This window comes from Mytilus trossulus, chromosome 8 (genome assembly GCF_036588685.1).
Source record: "Mytilus trossulus isolate FHL-02 chromosome 8, PNRI_Mtr1.1.1.hap1, whole genome shotgun sequence".
Taxonomy (NCBI): Eukaryota; Metazoa; Mollusca; class Bivalvia; order Mytilida; family Mytilidae; genus Mytilus; species Mytilus trossulus.
The window spans coordinates 5519009-5540801 of record NC_086380.1 but is presented as its reverse complement, the minus strand read 5'-3'; the positions used below and the strand labels follow the sequence as shown (position 1 = coordinate 5540801).

The 21793-nt window shown below is 32.7% G+C and overlaps 2 protein-coding genes across 2 annotated transcripts; both read right to left on the bottom strand.

Annotated features, from left to right (window-relative positions):
• Window positions 1–12858: 12858 nt before the first annotated feature.
• On the bottom strand, window positions 12859–15274 carry LOC134681541 (uncharacterized). Its single transcript, XM_063541184.1, has 2 exons — window positions 15170–15274; window positions 12859–13304 (listed from the first exon to the last, which is right to left on the bottom strand). Exons 1-2 carry the CDS (start codon window positions 15189–15191, stop codon window positions 12859–12861), a joined length of 468 nt encoding a protein of 155 aa, XP_063397254.1. The 5' UTR covers window positions 15192–15274.
• Window positions 15275–16107: 833 nt separating this feature from the next.
• LOC134681540 (collagen alpha-1(I) chain-like) lies at window positions 16108–21056 on the bottom strand. Its single transcript, XM_063541183.1, has 4 exons — window positions 20851–21056; window positions 20146–20166; window positions 17845–17886; window positions 16108–16628 (listed from the first exon to the last, which is right to left on the bottom strand). The coding sequence occupies exon 4, from the start codon at window positions 16624–16626 to the stop codon at window positions 16108–16110; it is 519 nt and encodes a 172-aa protein (XP_063397253.1). The 5' UTR covers window positions 16627–16628; window positions 17845–17886; window positions 20146–20166; window positions 20851–21056.
• Window positions 21057–21793: the final 737 nt, after the last annotated feature.

Sequence of the window (21793 nt, the reverse complement as noted above, 5' to 3'; positions counted from 1 at the left end):
TTCGAATCTGACGTTACATAATTAAAGCGAGCTAACGAGTATTAGTACATGTATAATTCCCGCGGTTCTATGATAATATCCACTTATAATCAAAATTATGCATAAACATTTTTATGAATTACAGCTTAATAGTATTTATCTGCACATGTACAGAGAGTTTCAATCCAAATCTATTCTGTGTAATTAAACATATATATCATGTTATGGAGGGGTATTTGCGAAAAATACCAGTCTTGGGACAGAATTTCTTGACTGGTATGTTTCGCAAATACCACTCCATAACATGATATATCTGTTAAATATGGTTTAATCAATCCAAATACTCCATGTAGACTCTTTGTTATGTACTCACCACTGGCTATTGGACAAACTACTTTACTTAATAGTTATTTTGTCTGGTTCTATCTAGTTTAACAGTTCACATTTTGAATACATATACTCTATATTTATACTATATTGTCAATGCAGAATAAGTAACACAAGAAACAACATCAAGAACCGTAGCAAACATTATAAGTTAGTCCCCGAGGGTATCACCAGCCCAGTAGCCAGTACTTCGGTACTGGCATGAAATACGGATTTTTTGTGTTATCAAAATTTGCTTTTACAAAATATAAGAAATTATTATAAATTAAGAAATGTATCTCCCTCATGCAAAGCTCTGATTCCTTTCACAGATTTGGCTATACTTTTTGGACCTTTTGGATTATAGCTCTTCATTTTTTATATGAGTTTTGGATTTCAAATATTTTGGTCACGAGCATCACTGAAGAGACATGTAATGTCGAAATGCGCATCTGTTGCAAGAAAATTGATACCGTTAATTTTATTACTACCACTGGGTTGATGCCTCTGCTGGTAGACTATTAGTCCCCAAGGGTATCACCAGCCCAGTAGCCAGTACTTCGGTACTGGCATGAAATACGGATTTTTTGTGTTATCAAAATTTGCTTTTACAAAATATAAGAAATTATTATAAATTAAAAAATGTATCTCCCTCATGCAAAGCTCTGATTCCTTTCACAGATTTGGCTATACTTTTTGGACCTTTTGGATTATAGCTCTTCATTTTTTATATGAGTTTTGGATTTCAAATATTTTGGCCACGAGCATCACTGAAGAGACATGTATTGTCGAAATGCGCATCTGTTGCAAGAAAATTTGTACCGTTAATTTTATAAGGTATTTACAAACAAGGGTTTTTAAAATTAATCTTTGGTTAAATGTGGTTGACCTAAAACATTTTTTAAGTTTCATTTACTTTGCTAATTGTATTTCAAACTTTATATTTTCTTATTTACCTGTAAATAACTTTCAATGTTGTATATTATTTCATATAGTTGTATGGTCAACTTACTGTAGTGAACAGTTTTCATTAGCATTAATTAACAAATTGTTTACATTCAGGGTTGTCATTGAAATGTATTTTGCCTTATTATTAGTTGCAATTGTGTAATTCAACATAATATACATATTTGCTACAAAATGAAATATTCATATGCATTTATATGTAAAGGTGTTTTTGTCATTATCTGTATATTTCAGATCTGTCGTTGCCTTCTATGATATTATATAGTTATCAAAGGTACCAGGATTATAATTAAGTACGCCAGACGCGCGTTTCGTCTACATAAGACTCATCAGTGACGCTCATATCAAAATGTTAATAAAGCCAAACAAGTGCAATAAAATTAACGGTACCAATTTTTTTGCACCAGATGCGCATTTCGACAATACATGTCTCTTCACTGATGCTCGTGGCCAAAATATTTGAAATTCAAAGATGAAGATCTTGAATCCAAAAGGTCCAAAAAGTATAGCCAAATCCGTAAAAGGAATCAGAGCTTTGCATGAGGTACAAATACAGGGTATTCATTAAAATATGAACGTTTTGCATTCAATTTATCTGAGCCTTATTCCACCAGGGGCACATTCATATAGTATGTGAAAAATGAAATGCCAGGTAATGCAATGTTATGTATGAAATAACATTTTTTTTCACAAGTAAGGTATTACATTACAATTATTTGTAATGCTTAATTGCTGCAAAACACATAACATGCAATTATTTGGGAAAAAGAAATGCATTACCATGCATAACTATTACACATTAACATTACCCCCCGCCTACACACTAGTGACATATTTCCGCGGGATAGGTTTTTCAGGTACCAACGCAATGGTCAAATTTGAAATTCTCACCAATAGATATACTTCAGAAAATAAAGGACAAGTTACTCTGTTGTCACATAAAACAGTTGAGGTATCTTAATACACTCGCTAAGGTATTTTAAAAATAACTTCAGTAACAGACTGTCAACGATTTCTGTGAAAAAAACTTTATGGTCAACACAACACAAATAATGCAAATTATTTATTCCACATAGAAATTCTCACAAAGAGTGTTTTGTGTATTTCATTGAACTTCACAAAAAATATATTTGCTTATTTTGTTGTTGCACATATTCATCAATTAGATTTTGCATGCATAAAATATTCCAATTTTCTGTGTCACTATGATAATATTACGTAAGTATTTCTGTATTGGCCTTGTTGTTGGTCCGAGGCTTGCTGGCCGGGGACAAATAACAAGGCCAATACAGAAATACACGTCATAGTATCTTTATTAATTGACTACAGTGTAACATGTTTTTTTTCATTCCACAAGAGATTTATATTTTTACCTTGAAGTTGAACTATCCAAATCTCAGACTAAGTTTCTTTTTATTAGATGCAATATATATAATGATCTGGTGTTGTTTCCAGGTGTCTTCAGCATAATCTAATCTGATGTTTTTTCTACCCTTTCCAGTCACTATAAAGTGTTACAATTATAATTTAGACGCAATTAACACATAAATAGTAATGGTACTGCCTTTGCATGTATTTATATGCAGAAACAAATTGAATTAATTAAAAAAAATGTATAGGGGCGGATCCAGCCATTTTGAAAAGGGGGTTCCCAACCCAGATCAAAAGGGGGAGGAGGTTCAAACTATATGTCCCAATTCAAATGCATTGATCGGCCAAAATAAGGGGGTTCCGATCCTGGATCCGCCAATGATGTAGGAGTTGATATTGAAACCACTTTCCATAAGCCAAATTACCAAAGAACAGATATTTTCATAATTACAGAACGCCTGGCTCGGGTTTAAAAATAATTGACAGTTAATAAAAAAAAGAGCGAAAGTAAACAGGTCCGAGGTCGTCAAAAATAATCTACTCGTTCCCCAAACCTGAAATAGTTCAATCGTCTGCTTTCAAAATACTTATTAAATGAATGTGACCGTCTGAAGCCTGAAATGTATGCCAAACTGATATTTTCTGCATGTTTAATATGACTGAATGACTGAACAGAGTCTTCAAAACAACTGTTTACTTTCAGTTTATGTTTTTCATGACTTTCGATATAAAAACTAGAGACGTTCCGAAATCCTGCACTTGTGCCAACTCGGCCAATAGAGAATAACTCGGCCATTACAAAAAAAGATACATATTGGCCGAGTTATTCTGTATTGGCCAAGTTTACATCTTATATTGCATAGGCAGTTTTCATCATATTAAGTCCAATAACAGTGTAGTTAATTAATAACATTCGGTCACCTCCAAAATATGGCCAATGAGGCTGAAATAGACGTTATACACCAACAATGTTCATTCAATATTTGATTCACTAAATAATATCACAGTATCCATATTTGCATGTGCTTATTCATTTGTTGAGTATATTATTTGTCTGTCACTTCATGGTTAAAAACTCCAAAACACTATTGGCCGCAAGTTCATAATCAAATTGAAAGATATCAAAGGGCTATTCAAACTTATAAACAAAAAAGAAAGCTGACAAAGACATTTCAAAAAACAAAACAAACAACAAAAAGACAGACAAGATACATAATATTTAGACGGTCCTCATTTATACTCACTATTAGTTCGGAATATGTAATTTAAGTTCTTCTTTTGCGTAGATTCTTCTTCAGTTTGAGAAAATGCTGAACATTCTAAAATGGTTAACATTATCCCTATGGCTTAGGAAGTACAAGTCTACCTGTAACCTTCTGAAAATAAATCATGCTGAGAAAATTATCAAGGTTGTTCAACTATAAATTATCTTCCTGCGCACGCAACTATCAAAAGTTGGAGAAATGCGAAAACATCATTGGTGTTGTTGAAAAGTCCAAATACTTTGATTTTGAAATAACATATGAGAGCAAGATGTCTCAATATTACAAGGTATATATTTCGATGTTTTATTGTCTGTGTTTAACAAATGTATAATTATTATTTATATTCATGATCTGTGTTTTACAATTAATTTGAAATATTGCTGATCACATTTGAAATTCAAAAACTTAAATACAAATAGTGAAATGCCTGTGTACTCTCATTCTTATCAACAAAAAGTTTTGGTTTTGTCAATTATCTGTCTAAATCAATGCATCTTAATAAAACAAAACTACACATATATGAAAAGTGGTAGTCGTTCTTCTTTTGCATTATTATGTTTTCCATAGCAACAGCGGTTATTTTGAAAATTCTAAGATAAAATGCCTCATCTTCACTTGCCAAAAAAAACTTGGCATTTTACATTGACATTTTTCACATTTTTCTTCCCATTTCTATGGCAATATAGTAGTTCAAATGATTCTGAAAATCCTCCTTAACCTTTTTTTTGTGGAACACTACGTTTTGATAAACATTAGTATATATTTGTGTAGGGGCCAGCTGAAGGACGCCTCCGGGTGCGGGAATTTCTCGCTACATTGAAGACCTGTTGGAGACGTTCTGCTGTTGTTTTTTCTTTGGTCGGGTTGTTGTCTCTTTGACACATTCCCCATTTCCATTATCAATTTTAATTCTATTGATGGTTTAAGAATAAGAATAAACAAAAATCATTCATGTGAAACTGATTTATTTTCTTTTCTTTCAAATTTGCTGTTCCTATGGCAACGCAATCATCTTATGAAATTCATAGACGTTCTAAATAGCTGAACTCAATGAGAGCGACAAGAAACAATTTTTTCTGCATTTTTTTGCCTATTATCACATTTCTTGAGATGTGTGAGAAAAATATTTCTCTTCACTAGTTAAATATCTGTTCTGATTGGTCAAAACTTATCTATGATGTTAAAATTTAAGAATTTCTTCTGAATTTCCTATTGTGACGTTCTGAAATTTTTTTCTCATATCTGTGATGACGTCTCATATAAATAACACAACTATCTGAAAATCTTTGAAAAGCAATGACATACACATATATAAACAGCGTTATCAGATTAGTGTGTAATTTTAGTCTGTTCTTTAAGCTAAAGATTTTCTTATCCCCTACCCTTGTTCTCTGTCGCTGCAAGCGCCTGGTTAATTTTCTTATTGAATAAATGTATGCCATATCTTATAATGGTAATGGTCATGGATTTTCGTGTTATTTGTCATCTACTATTTTTTAGTCCGATGTGAATCAATTAAAAAAATACAGATGTGTCCTTTAAAGATATGTTGTGGCGCTCGTTTCAAAGACCTCAAGACATTGTCATCATAGCGTTTCTTTTCCACAATTGAATAAATGATATCTTAAAAAAAATCAAATAGAATAATTCATCAAGATTATCTGTTGTAACTACTGTACCCTCTTTAAGTGTGATGAACAGTTAGCTTACTTATTGTTTACAGCTAGTCATTATACTTCTTACTGGGACATATATATCTCGATGTACATGCTTAGTACGGCTCGTAGAAGGACAGGTACCTAGACAGATAACTGGACAGTTTATATTTGACCAAGATCAATTAGAACAATCACAAGAGATATTTTTTATTGAAGAAAGAGGAACTACAGGTAAATTAATTTTCCGAATGTCCTATTGTTAAGTCATGAAAAAGGCATCTATGTATGATGACGTCACACATTAAGAACACAACTTTGAAAAACAAAGACGTACTGTTCTATAACTTAATTTTCAATCAGTACACACATGATATCAGATATCTCTGTCAATAAAAAGAACTATACATATGTTGTTTGCATTGGTTTTGGTAGGCGACTTATTTATGTAGTAATTGCACCTTGAATGTATATAACATAAATATTATGTACTATTATTTTTGCGCCTGTCCCAAGTCAGGAGCATCTGGCCTTTGTTAGTCTTTTATTATTTTTATTTTAGTTTCTTGTGTACAATTTGGAAAGTAGTATGGCGTTCATTATCACTGAACTAGTATATATTTGTTTCGGGGCCAGCTGAAGGACGCCTCCGGGTGCGTATCGTATGCCCCAAATAATTTAGCCGATTGAGGGGTTTCTTATCTCTCATGGTTCGTCTAATTTTTAAATGACATGTTTTGTACGGAATTAGTTTTATTTGTAAAATTAATCATTTCCCTATTATTTTTTTCAGTTGAAAAGTCTGATTCACAAGAATTATGTGTTTCTATTGAATGAGCAAATACTACCGCACTCTCTATATGGGCATGGGGCAAAGCAGATTGTAATGCTAGTCTCTCTTATGTCTGCGAAGTACCTACGGTTACATGTTTGACCAATCTTTTTGGAATTATTTTAGAACATTAAATATTTTTTTATATACAAAAGATATATAAACAACAAGAAGATGAATGCATAGATTTTTCAATTATATTATGAAATAAGTCTGACATTTTGCTTAAGAAAAACTTCTAAATTAGGGAGAGGGGAAATGTACGATACTTTGCATGTATATCACAGATAGAAGATCCATTTTAAATGTAATATTTATATACAAATCTTAAATGTTTAAATGAATTCATGACTTATGCTTTACATATCATGCTTTTCGAATCAGAGAAAAATAATAATTGGTCGAATGAAATTTATCTGTTCTAAGATATAAGAAGATATGGTATGAATACCAATGAGATAACTCTCATCCAAGTTATAATTTGTAAAAGTAAACCTAAATAGAAGAATATTTTCGTTATAAAGTTGAAGACAAATTTACCTTTTTATTTAAAAAAAAACCACAATAAAACACTATATAGAACTGAGAGGTACGAATCAACACATAAAACTAGGGATAATATTAGATGATCCGGAAGTGTAAGAAGACTATGTTTAAATGTGACCTCCGTCAAGACACTGGCAAACCAGTGATGAAAAATTAAACGCTCCTGAAGTGTAACCAGACTTTGTTTAAATGTCACAACCGTCATGACACTGTAGACCATGGATGATATTAGACGGTCCTGAAATGTGAGAGACTCTGTTTAACAAAGGACACATGTCATGACAGTGAAAGCCGGGGATGATATTAGATGCGAATGAAAGGTAAACAGATCCTGGTCAACATGCAATACCTGTCATGACACTGACAACCTTGGATGATATTAGACATGTTTCACGCCCATGAAGAGTGGTCAGATCCTGGTCAACATGCAACATACGAATGACACTGACAACCATGGATGATATTAGACATGTTAGACGCCCATGGAGGGTGGCCAGATCTTGGTCAACATGCAACATACGTCATGACACTGACAACCATGGATGATATTAGACATGTTATACGCCCATGAAGAGAAGCCAGATCCTGATCAACATGTGACACCCGTCATGCTCGATAAAACTTTCAATTTTGAATTTTCCTTGGCGTTAGGTAATTTTGATATTTTACTAAAAACTGTGTTGACTGATCATCGTTTCAATATTCATATTATCAACATAAAATTGATTATGTGAACTACCGCTTCAAATTTGCTTTTATTAAGTTATTTGTGTAATTTGACACGTTATCTTGTTCTCTATTACATAAGATAACCCGTCCAGTACCATGGTCTACCAATTGGGAATTAGTCATACTCATACCAACAGACGAATATTTCTGATGCAGAATGAAATACAATAAATGATTGAAATTATTTTTTATTAATATTTAATTTGTCAAGAATTCATGGCAATCAATTCCTGTCAGTCTTTGACTCGCCACGTTTGTGTTGAATGTTGAATATTACAGAATTCATATGACGTAGGGAATAAATGTTATATCTTGTGACGGACGGGAAAATACGATAAAGTTCAAACTCATTTAAGAAAGTTATAAAAAAGACATTATATGTATATATTTTATTTCCGAAAAGTGTCTACTTCATGATGAAAGCAAATTATGAAAATTGTAATTTCTTGGTATCAAGTGATATCAGTAGTATTCAAGGGGTGACTAATTTACATGTAGACTTTTATCTAAAGTATATGAGAAAAGGGAAATTAACTGATACAACCTATTAGGCATAATAATCTGAGACTTTTGGATTTTCAATGAATAACATAGTTTTCCGATCTATTGAAATGCACACAATTAGGAAAACTAATCACGATATAACCAAAGCCTCATACTTGAACATAAAATGTGTAGTTCCATTATACACACGAAATCCACGACAAATTTAAGGAATATTAATAAATCCAAAGAATTTGGCAATAATCGTTTTAATTCGACCTCACAACAAACAAAGACATAAACAACTGTTGAATGCAATATGAATTGTATCATGTATATGTACACTTCAGAATTAGAAATAATAAAATATATATTTGTTCATGATTGTAAAAAAAGTGTACAAAGCTTTTCTCCTGTATGAAAGCAAAAACAAATCAATTTATAAATGACATATTCTCCAAGTTGTTCAATATCGCATTAGATGGGAGATGTATATTTCATATGCAGATGACATTTGTATATTGCTGCTACCGTTGGACTTATTTATAATTTCAAAGAGAAATCGTCTCGATTGTCAAAAAATATAGCTTTTAGATGAACGGTTATTGTCAAATTCGAAGTAGAAGTCCAAACATGAGGTAGAGGAAGCTATTTTTTTTCAAGTTGTGGATGAGATTAATCTCAATCCGAATTCAGAGCTGTATCAAGCTTTAATGTTGTGTCCATACTTTCCCAAACTGTTCAGGGTTCGACCTCTATGGTCGTATAATGCTGCGCACTGTTGAGCATCTAGTCATATTGGTCAAAACTTTTGTTTTTGCTTTGACCCTCTTTGGAGGCTAGGGGATATTATCAAACAATTGATAAAAGACAGCATGTAGGCTTACCAAAAATCATGTCAGGCATTGCTATTACTAAAAACAAATAAATGTCTTCTTATCTGAGGAACAATTTGACATTGTACAAAATGTTTTACTAATGATACTGACGATCAACTACAAAGTAATATAAAAAGAATCATACAAATTTTAAGCAAACACATATAAAAATAAAGACGTGATATGATTGCCAATGAGACAATGCTCCACGACAGACCAAAATGACACAGCAAGGAGTAAGGCTGTATTGGTCTCAAATGGCCCAAGATTTACAAGATAATAAAAATTCTAACAGAGCAGATTGTTTCTCCATAGAATATTAGAATATGAGTCAATGATTTAGAATAAATGTTTTTATCTTTAAAAAAAGTTCAATGACGTCATAATTGGGACGATAAGCAAAATCAATTACAGAAATTTGGATTGCTTGTCTATATTTTGAGCACAACACCATGCTTGCAGCAATTAGATTTTTAACATTTTGATAAGTTCATACATATCAAACTTCGGATAAAAAATCTTTTTTGTCTATACATTCGTATGCCTATGGGAATTTTTTTTGTTTGTTTCTAAATGTAACAGGTATTTCTAATATTATTTCCGTAAGTATATCTAGTTAAATATCTTTTAAAAAATCCGAAAGCAGTGATTTACACGTGTAAGGGAGTTAGTAACAACATTGAGGACATTTTTTTAATTAAGAAAGTGATAGACCTTCAATTTAACAAAATCTATACATTTCTTATGTTTCTTCTTATTATCAATTTTATCAATTCAAAATCTGGTGTTTAAATGGGGCAATCTTCTTTTTGTTATAGACGATCCATATTTTAAGGTTTTTCTTGTCGTAGAACACACCGAGGGGTGACAGGATTGATCAAATGAAAGACCGACCGGATTTTAAAAATGTGTCCCGGTTTTTTTTATTTCGCTCCATCTGTGGGCATTTTGTTTTCTGGTCTGTGCGGCTGTTTGTCCGTTCATTTGTTTTTTGTCTGTTCGTCCGATCGTCCTTGTGTCCCATTTCTGGTTTATGTTTTCCATTCAAGATAGTTTAATCTGACATCAGACAAAGACTTCTTTTGAACAAACTTTTACTGTGCGTGTTGTTGCGTGTTTGATTTTATTCTACTTTGGCTAGAGATATAGAAGAGGGACGAAAGGTACCAAAGGGACAGTCAAACTCATAAATCTAAAACTAACTGACAACGCCAAGGCTAAAAATGAAAAAGAAAAACAGAAAAACAATAGTAAACACGACACAACATAAAAAACTAAAGAATAAACAACACGAACCCCACCAAAACTAGGGGTGATCTCAGGTGCTCCGGAAGGGTAAGCAAATCCTGCTCCACATGTGGCACCCGTCGTGTTGCTTATGTGATTACAAATCCGGTAAAAAGTATAATTCGGTAGGTCACATTCATGAAAGGGAAGGGGATTGTAGTTACGACGTAAGGAACATATCCGACATCATTTGTGAAACGGTTATTCCATAACGGTCAACCAACTCGTGATGGCGTCCGTAAAATGTACGAAGGGATGATTTCAACTTCACCATTTGGAACTCTTGGTTTAATAGCTTCGTTGTGAGCAAGGGTAGGGGTTTGAGATCTAAAAATAGCATGTTTAAGTCCGCCGATTTTAGAGCCTGTCCCAATTCAGGATTCTCTGGCCTTTGTTAGTCTTGCAATTTGGGCATCCATATACTTAAGACAGGTTCTTGTTTTCGAATATTTTGACGTATATATAATGAATATTGTCATAAAAAAATACCAAGTAATACGACACTAAGATTAGTGAAAGCGAAAGAAAAACTAGTCACAGAGACAAGAACTACAGTTAAGTAAATAATATATATAATGAATATAGAAATTTTTTAAGAACACAGATTTATTTGAGATAGTAGCATGGACCAGTTTTGTTATGCTAAAGAATACTGAATGAAATTGTTATAAATATGGACGTCTGGAATAGATAATGAAAATAAGATGAAATTCGAAAAGAGAACTCTAACGATCCTATACACATCTCTAGAGGGAATGGGATGTACTTCAATACTTAAATGATAGGGGTGCCGCTGTTTTGTTACCTCATCCTGTTTTCCATTTTAAAAATATATACATTTTGATATATTGCGTACGGGAAAAAGTGACCTTTTCCCATATTGATTTGGTTTCATGTGGTTTTAGGTAAAAGTGGAATACTGAAGTGTCAAAAGAGAAAAAAATTGGTTGATAAAAATACGACAGAAACACCAAAGAAGTTGACAGTCAAAGAAGTTAGGGGAACTTTATTGTCCTTTTTATGAATATCTGATAGTTTTTCTTAACTTTTCGCTTATTTTAAGCTTAAGAACGCGAACTAATCCAGAGGCACGATTTATCACCTTGTAAATAGAAGTGCCCCTCCAACCCAACCCCTACCTGAAACATAACAGCTGTAATGGAAATACATCGACATTTAAAAAAATTATTTAATGCATGTGTCTGTATCTATTTATTTAAGTTAATTGATATTAATATTTATAAGCGCTAAATATGTGTATTTGTCTATATAGTATACCTCTTGTCGCAGATAAGTGAGACCCCACCTAGCACTAGATGCACAATCTGTATAAATCAGTAATACCCGGTGTTTTGTTTTGTTTGTTTCATTATTGCTTTTCCTATTAATAAATTGCCTTTCTGTTGCAACATATCTAAAATTAAATCTTGTAAAATAGAAAAGTATTTTAACACGTTTCGTTTCTCATGGTCTTAGATGTATTGCTAGCTATAAGGAGACACAACAGTGAATTTCGCAAAAATATTGAATTTGATCATGTAATGTTTAAAAAGTTCACTACATGCTAAACAGTTTTCATTTTAATTGTAGCTTATTTACTAAAGCTGTATAATAATCATATTTGATGAGTTTAACTCCACCATTATATTGGTTGCTAGGCATCAGAATAAACGGACTAGACCCAAAGTTTAATTATTTTTAGAAGGCCTATGGTATAGACTTACACCATGACAAATTAAATGAAATTTAGGGTTGGGACCAAAAATGGCTCTTATAGTCACTACTCCTTACAAATTACAGGTCACCACACAACATTCAACAATAAGCAAAGCCAATACCGCATAGTCCCCGAAATGACAATTTAAAACAATTCAAAAGAGAAAACCAACCGGCTTATCTACTTACAAAAAATAAACTAAATAATACTACAAATCAACCAACGACAACCATTGAATTGCAGGATCCTGTACTGAGTCGGTTTTACCAAAAACATTGTGACTAAGATTGATCTTAAGTCATGAACAAATCAGTTTACCTTGATCAAGGTTTTTTTTTATGAAATCAACTCCTTACTTGGAAAAAGCACTGCTAAATATACATAATGTACTTTCACGAAATAATTATGCCTGACATATTTGATATTAAGGTTTATTCTGAGAAATGTGTGAGAAAACATCAAAGAGAAATACAAAATCCTAAGTCCAAGAAGTAACCATCTATACCGAAAATCATCCACGATAGGACGCACAATTCTATCACGTATTACATTCAGATTTCTCAAGACATCCTCGAATACATATAACATAGCTCAACACGATAAGAGCACATTCCAGTATTTAACGAATCCATCTATTTTGATGCATGTTTTTATAGCTGAAGTTACGTATAGTGTTAGTATGCTGATAATTGGATCCAGGCAGGACAATTTAGTTTAACGAATAATTGATAAAAAAGAGAAAATATATAATTTTGCGATTTTTATTTAGCTAGGTACAAGTTAACTAATTCAGTTTCCATCCTGTAAATGTTGTTCGTGTTCGGTTTTCGTTGCTAAGAAGACGACCTTGATGTGAATATATATTCCTCAAACTAGCAGCGCCACCTTCTGTAATGTATTTAATAACGAATCCAGTAGAACATTCGTCATCATGCCGTACTTCTGTATCTGTATGCAATATTCCACAAATGTTTCCATCAACAACCAACTCTGTCCCAAATTCTCCAAAACCATCATCATTGTAAGCCCCATCTACACAAATTGTCCAAGTAAAACCATACATTCCGCTAGATGGCGCTATGAAGATACCCGTAGTCGTGTTGTATACACCATCAGTGTTGGTTTCTGTCATGTCAAAGATCAGCGTGTTACCCTCTGACAAAGTTATACTGTGACCATTCACAAAACCCTGAGACATGTATGCCGAAAATCCTTTAAACGCCTTTATTTCTAAAAGAAATAGAGAGTTATAATTTTATTTCATTTCATGAACATTAATTATCTTAGATGGTGTAAAACAAAATAACTGCAATTTACATGATTTTATTTTATGTCTTGGTCAGGTCTTAAAACAAGGCATATACGGTTCTCTGTTCAACGCTTGACTAACAAATTTTAAGAGGATGAAGTTTAATTTCAATATAATGAAGCATTAAGAAATACTTGGCGAATCGATTTTATTACCGAACTACCAGGATGCATTTTCTATCAGCAGTTTATATATTTCTGTAGTGAAAGTGTGCGATTAAAGCCTTCTTTGGTATCACTACAATATAAAATCGTTGTTAAGGTGAGGGGAGTTCCCTGTCATTAAATATATTCCGCATCCACCCACTTACTTGTTTTAGAAAAAAAAAATCATCTGTATACATGGTACATTAACCTGTTTAGATATGTGATTTGTTTTTCTGAACAAATGTGTATGATGAATTGGTTGAGAAATAATACAATTACAATTTCATAGATACAAAACGTTAAGGACTTTCACTGTAACAGTTAAATTGATATGTAGAAAGAGGCATTCGTTTGCAGATAAACTGAGACACTTTGTTCAATTTATCTGACAGGTGTATGCAAATGTTAAAGTATTAAATTCGTATAAACCAGTTCTGTGTAAAATTGCAGGTACCTATCGGTGGGCTAATTTTTTTCGAAGAGATGCGCGACAAGGGAGTCTTAAATAAGTTACCAATTGACCAAATTTAGCATATAAGCGGGGAATCCCCAAATATTCAGCGGCTGATTTTTCATTATGTTTTTTTAACAATCAGTTTCTATCTAAATTAAAGTTACTGTATTAAAAATCTTAAGTTGCACACGATGTAATTCCAATTAAAATAGTTTAACCTATCCCGGACTGTCAGATAGAAATTTGTAATCCGAGACTTTTGATTCTATGAAATGAATATAATGCTTGCAGCAATCATAATTTATCTGTAACAGCCTTGTCAACATTTAAACAGTGTATTTATGACTGTTGCAACGTTTTGCGTGTTGGGGCAGTTATTAAATAATTGTAACATAAATTGGATTTTTTCGTTTGATATTTTTATGAAATAATTTGCTTAAAAAGTGTGGTGAGGGAAAACCATGGTATAATATATGCAAATTAATGTTGTACCATACTTTGCTAATTAAATATGCAACTCAACTAGAATTCAAAGGAAAAAAGGCGGAGCTTCAGCCATGGTATAACATATTCATGTTCATTTTATTCCATGGCTGAAACTCCACCCTTTTTTTAAAATGTATCCGCCTCTTAAATATTAAGGAAACGGTTAAACGTACTAAAAGGGCTTCACTTGTTTTCATTTCATAACAAAAAGCCATAAAATTATGTGTGCCCAAATCTTAAGAAACCCTTTTCAAACTATATAGGATTGTTACGAATTCCCCTCATTTTGGAAACAATTACTAAAAATGTTTCTTCTTTAAGTTGTGAAAAAAAAATGAAATGTGATCATTTCCTTTGCGAAGATCCAATTAAATTTCGATTTAAAAAAGGGGATACCTATAGAAAAAGAAATAAATATCGGTTACAATTTTCTGTGAAAAAAACATGATTTTTTGCGATCAATTAGGATAACGTGCACTATCTATGCTGCCTGGATCCGCTACTGTTTAAATACAGTGTTTTATCATTAAAATTGTTGTTTTAATAATTAATCTAATAATCGAATTATTAAAATAATGGAAGAAAGCAGTTTGTACGAAAACTAGAAATGTATAAATATGCATTTTTCAATGAGATGAAAATTCTGTAAATTATGATTAATTTGTATGATACTTGAAAACAAAACAAAAACAATTCTTACTGTCATTACTTAGAATAATCATTTAATCCTTGTCCGATGCTGGAATCCGATATTTTTGTTTACCTTAGTCTGATGACATTATGAAATTACTTGCGCAAACAACCATACACGGGGCGCAAAACTAAATAGAAATCGGGAAAATCTGACATGTTCTTTCCTTTTTGCAAATTCAGGGGTTTTTATTACATGAAATACACAGAAGATCATACACGAGGCGCAAAAGTGACTTGCGCGAGCTTCCATTTCATTGGATAAAACTGTAACGTGATCAATTTCCAATATTGGTTGAAGTTCTTGAAGCTGTCATTCATTTTATTTATATTACAAATTTTATATACCATGTGTCTTACTCATTAACATATTTAAACAAACTCATCCTTCGGATTCGTTTGTTTAAATATGTTAACTCGTAAAAACCATGGTATATATAGTACTTGTAACAACTTTAAATTCAGAAGGTTGCAACAGTCGTATTATAACTGTGACAAGAAATTCGGCGTTTAAACAGTTTATTTATAACTTTAACAACGCTTTTTGAATTGGGACAATTGTGATGCAACTGTTACAATTTGAAAATAGTTGTATCAGTCCTTAAATGTCTTCACAGCTATTTCTAGCGTTGTTACAGTTGTGTTTTATTTTATTCTATTTATGTAGGAGACAAACACTTTAAAAGTTTTAGCCGTCACAAACTAACTGCAACAGTCAAACTTTACAACTTTAACAAACATGAACAGTCTTAGAACGACTGTTACTATTATAAAAAGTTGTTATTTCGTCCAGTAGAGAAATAACTCTTTGTAAAAAAAAAATCAAAGGACAAAAAAAAAAGAGACGTCAATTTTGGTTATTCCTATGATTATAATATCGTGTTTGAAGACTTATAACAATCATACAGTTAGTAACATATGCGAACAATACTTCAAATATTAAAATTTTTAAATACCCGAAGGTCCTTTAGGACCAATATCTCCTTTGGGACCAGTGGGTCCCGGAGGCCCTGTTGGTCCAACGTCCCCTCTTGGTCCTGTGTTTCCTTGATCTCCTGTGTCACCAGAATCTCCCTTTGGTCCCTCGGGACCAGTTGATCCAATTTCCCCTCTGGGACCAGATGGTCCTGTAGGACCGGACGGCCCAGATGGCCCTGTTTTGCCAGGAAGCCCCGAGGGTCCAGTGGGTCCTTGTTCTCCTTGTAGACCCTTTGAACCATTAACACCAGGAGGTCCATCGGCTCCGTCCATTCCAGGGGTACCACGTTGGCCAATAGGTCCAGCAGGTCCACGAGATCCAGTAGGTCCGATTTGACCAGTGTTACCCCTTTGTCCAGTATCTCCCATCTGACCTTTTGGTCCGGTAGAGCCAGTGAATCCTCGAGGTCCATCATGTCCTGTTTTTCCAGGGTCTCCTTTATATCCTTTTGAACCTGGAGTTCCAGCTTGACCAGGATAACCTCTCATTCCTACAAAATGTCAAAGATAAATGAAATGTTGTAGCTATGATAACAAAGATATTGGTCGCTTGGTTTATTTGTTTTGAAAAAATAATGTGTAATACACCATTGAAGGAACGAGCAAATTGAAATTTCATTCAATTTTTATTTGCCACACAAATAACGTAATATAGAAAAGAAGATGTGGTATGAATGCCAATGAAAGAACTGTGCACAAAATACCAAAATGACACAGACATTAACAGTTAAAGTTGCAACAATGTGCAAAGCCCATACCGCATAGTCTGCTTTAAAAGGCCTCGATATGACAATGTTAAACAATTTAAACGAGAAAACTAATGGCATTTTTTATAAAAAAAAAAGACGAAAAACAAATATGTAGCTCCTAAACAAAAAACAACCGCTGAATTACAGGCTCCTTACTTGGGACAGGCAAATACATAAGTAATGTTCCGGAGAAAAACAGATTATCGGAATCCCAACCCTCTCCCTAAACTGATATTACAGTACAACATAAGAACAAATTATAAAAATAAGTTTCAAAATGCTAAACTCATCAGATGGACAAGAATACAAGTAAACGTGGCCGGGTACTTCCTGATAAAACAGACACTAGGATCATATCTGAGAGTACTCGCAGTTACCTAATAGCTAGTTCAAAGCCACTAACAACTAAAAAAAATATGCATCTAAAACTAAACCACATCTTCCTTTATCCATCAATCCGTTTACATCAAACATCCAATGGATTTAGTGTAAAGACGTCATAACAGTCAGTGAAAAACATAACGTTGTGCAATGCAGAATGTAGATCCATGAATGTGTATATGTATATAACATACTTGTAATATGTAGTTTGCTTTTAATTTACTGATAACAAAATCAACTTGTATACCAGTAAAAACAATATTCAATGATTTTATCACAGCAGTAGATTGGTAACCTTTTAGAATACGTCATGGAGCGATAAGTTTAAAAGGATCTATGGAAATATTTAGTAAAAATTTGAAGTAATTTATATTAACGATACCCCTTGTGAAATAATTAACCAGTAATACGTAGATTGCGTTCGTCAAAAATCAAAAACGTCACAACGGACACGGGCATAGCGAAATAAATTTGCATTTAATGGATTTTTCATTCGTGGTTTCGCAATAAATCCTATATAAAACTTGTATATTCGTTAGACATTAGAAATTGAGTACTAATTTATAATGAATCTTACCTTGTGCACCTTGTTTGCCAGGAGGCCCAGGTATTCTTATTTCTGTAAATGAGCAATTCAAATTAGCGTTGAATGTCATTGTCAACTTACATGATCTTGTTAAAGGTTTAAAAATTTGAAACTTTCTGGACATTTTGTATATGTTGTTTCGTTTCATTCGTTTCATGTGTTTGAGGTTTTGATTTTGCCATTTGATTAGTGACTTTCCGGTTGTTTTATTATAATTTTCATCGGCGTTCGTTTTTTGTGATTTGACTTTACTCATACTAGCAGTATTGATTCATAATTCAATCTTACAAGAACAAGATAAAGGTAAAACATGCATAAGTATGATTCCATTTAAATCTTCATTATATTGTCATTGTGTTACCTTTAGCTACATAATTATCAATAATTACATTAGATGTATGTTTCATTATAATACGTTATTCTGATTTGCTAATTGCACATCACATGTTATTCCGTAAGCAGTTGCATGAGACAATACCATTTCCTTCATGATTACACGAGGTCCAACAATAAAGTGCACAGGTGAATTTAAAAATTTAACTTCATGAAAATCGTGTTTTTTATAATCCTAGCTAAAAAATGTAATTATAAGTATTGAATGCTTCTTTTTGTAACTTTATATGGTTGTAAAAGCGTTGACCGTGCGTACATTTTTTAGAACGAAGCGCTTCCGCGCTTCATACAAAATGTACTTCGGTCAACGCTTTTACACCCCAATAAATTTACAAAAAGAAGCATTCAAGTCTTCATGAATTCAATGTTTCAGCATCTGTTGTATTATGGATAACTTTGTGCATGTTATATAAGAAAGAAGATGTGGTATGATTGCCAATGAGACAACTATCCACAAAAGACTAACATGACACAAACATCAACAACTATAGGTCACCGTACGGCCTTCAACAATGAGCAAAGCCCATACCGCATATAGTCAGCTATAAAAGGCCCCGATAAGACAGTGTAAAAAAAACTCAAGCGAGCAAACTAACGGCCTTATTTATGTAAAAAATATGAACGAAAAACAAATATGTAACACATAAACAAACGACAACCATTGAATAACAGGCTCCTGACTTGGGACAGGCACATACATAAATAATGTTGCGGGGTTAAACAACCCTCCCCTTAACCTGGGACAGTGCTATAACAGTATACCTGTTTGTTTTGTTCACACATCGTTTTCAAATTAATGGAATGTTTGCGACTGTCATGCAAGTGAGAGGTTTAGCTAGCTATAAAACCAGGAGTTAATTCACCATGTTCTGCATAAGAAAATGCCTGTACCAATTCAAGAATATGATAGCTGTTTTCCATTTGTTGAATGTGTTCGAGCTTTTGATTTTGCCATTTGACTAGGGACTTTTTGATTTGAATTGTGTACGGAGTCTAGTATTTTAGTAATTTTACTTTTTTCCCATATTCTTAAAATGACAAAAGGAGTAGATCCAGTAAGACCCCCTTTTCGCCCCAAAATATAGCAGTTTTACAAAGTTGTTAACATCTAAACGTTTAGTTATTTTCTGGAGAGTAGAATGCTTCTACTGCATGAATATGGACTGTTTTTGACAATACAATGCACATATCTCGGGTATTAACTCAATTTAGTCATGCTAAATTACTTAAATCTTCACAATTCTAGCATTTCAGTTTAATTTAAGACGATTTCCCTGTAAAACGAAAGTGCCCGCATTCGTGTTCATCCTAAATATTGAAAAGTAAGTTGTATTTGAGGATAATACATAACATATATAAAGATTGTGCATGAACACAGATGCGGCCACTTTCATTTTTGACAAAGATCATCTGAAAAGTGACATTTTTTGGCATATTTGAGCTTAATTAGTTATTAGGTACCAGGATTATAATTTATTACGCCAGACGTGCATTTCGTCTACATAAGACTCATCAGTGACGCTCATATTAAAATATTTATAAATCCAAACAAATGAAAAGTTGAAGAGCATTGAGGATCCAAAATTCCAAAAAGTAATCGGATCATTTTTTAATAACTTAATTAGTTAAAATCTATAAATTTTATTATGATGTGTACTATGGCAACTACAGAGGTATTATAACTAATATATTATTGATGTTTTATTATTGTGTGTACTTTGACAACTACAGAGGTGTTATAACTCACCTATTGTTGATGTTTTATTATTGTGTGTACTTTGACAACCATAGAGGTGTGATAACTCACCTATTATTGTGTGTACTATGAAAACTACAGAGGTGTTATAACTCACATATTATTGTGTGTACTATGACAATTACAGAGGTGTTATAACTCACCTAATATTTCATGAGGTTCATCTAAAAGAAAGAAAAAAACAATACAGCAATTCCCTTTTATGTTTGTAAAACGAGAAACGAGAACATCTAGTGAACTATATCAACAAACAAGAACCACTGACCAACAGATGCAAACAAATGCAGCGGGTTTGAATGTTTTAACAGTCTTCAACCTTCACCCTTATCTTTAGTTTTAATAAAATATCATAATTAAGAAAAAAAAATATCACTTTAAATATTTATTTATACATCGAATCGCAGTCACCTTTTTAATGATTTCAATGTTACTAAAATGTGATGAACTTCCGCATTAGACTTATCAACGGTTTTGAAATTACTAGCGTAATACGACAGATGTCACATTTGATCTGCTTACCCTTCCAGATAGCGTAAATCATCTCAGTGTCTGTTTTGTGGGGGTTGGTGTGACATAATCTTTTGCTTTATATGTGGTGTGTTGATTACTTTTGTTTGTATTTTGTTTTCTCTGTGACGTTGTCAGTTTATATTTTATCATTTTGAGCTCGAATTTTATTTGATATCTTTCGGGAGATAACCAAAAAAATTCTATACAGTCATATATTTTGATTGGGTTGAATAGCATGATTGATAAAATATGATGCGTGGTTGTTTATCTATCTATTGCTTCCAAAGCTTACAATGTAGTTGCATTTTGTGAATAACATGAATAAAAAATGTATTTACCTTTGTTCTGTTCTTGTCCAAGATCGACATAAACATAGTCTGCGTTGTCGTTATTGTATCTTTTTACACGATCTACAATATGTGTTTGATCTTTATAAGTTCAAAAAGGTGATATTTCAAAAGAAGCTATCAGAAAAAGTAAACACACAAAAATACTGAACTCCGAGGAAAATTCAAAAAGGAAAATCAAAAATCAAAAGGCAAAAAGCAAAAGTCCAAACACATCAAACGAATTGATATCAACTGTCATATTCCTGACTTGGTACAGGCATTTTCTAGTGTAGAAAATGGTGGATTGAACCTGGTTTTATAGCTAGATAAACTTGTCACTTTTATGACAAATTCCATTACATCGTCAACGATGCATGAACAAAACAAACATGCTCAAAGAGTAAAAATGTCAAAAATAGGGGTACATCAGTCAATATTGTGTTATCATCTTAATATCACTATAAAACAACAAATGTAACGAAGAAACACAAAAAGGCATACATCAAATTTATCATACTCATTTGGTTTTCTTATACGAACTAATTTATATATGTAAAGTCACCCGTAAAGGATAGAAGGTTTTCAGTAGAAGCTTATCATAAATTCAGCGCTCCAGAATATAGCGGATTGTAAGTCTATTGTCTGTTCTTACTGAACATGAAACATTACATGACGTCAGTGTTTAAATTTTATTTGTTAATAACATTGCGAGCACTCTTGTCATGTTAGCAGGATACAGTGAATATTCTTGCTGTGTATGTTTGTTTGCAGTAGTACCAAAAGTACATCTAAGCGCTTCAGACACATGAAATATAGAGCATGTTGTTTTCATTTTGATTATTATTTTCTTTCCGAGCACACAGATATCTAAATCATATTTTTCAAAACCAATAGGAATTTAAGGTCTTTAATTAATACTATTCATTTTTGCATGTTACTTAGCTTTTTTTTT

Coding starts and splice junctions, on each gene's coding strand:
- LOC134681541 (XM_063541184.1), bottom strand. CDS start 15,191: ATGATTATTCTAAGTAATGACA. Junction 13,305..15,169: donor GATTATTCTAAGTAATGACA/GTAAGAATTGTT, acceptor TATTTCTTTTAG/AAATAAAGGCGTTTAAAGGA.
- LOC134681540 (XM_063541183.1), bottom strand. CDS start 16,626: ATGAGAGGTTATCCTGGTCAAGCTGGAACTCCAGGTTCAAAAGGATAT.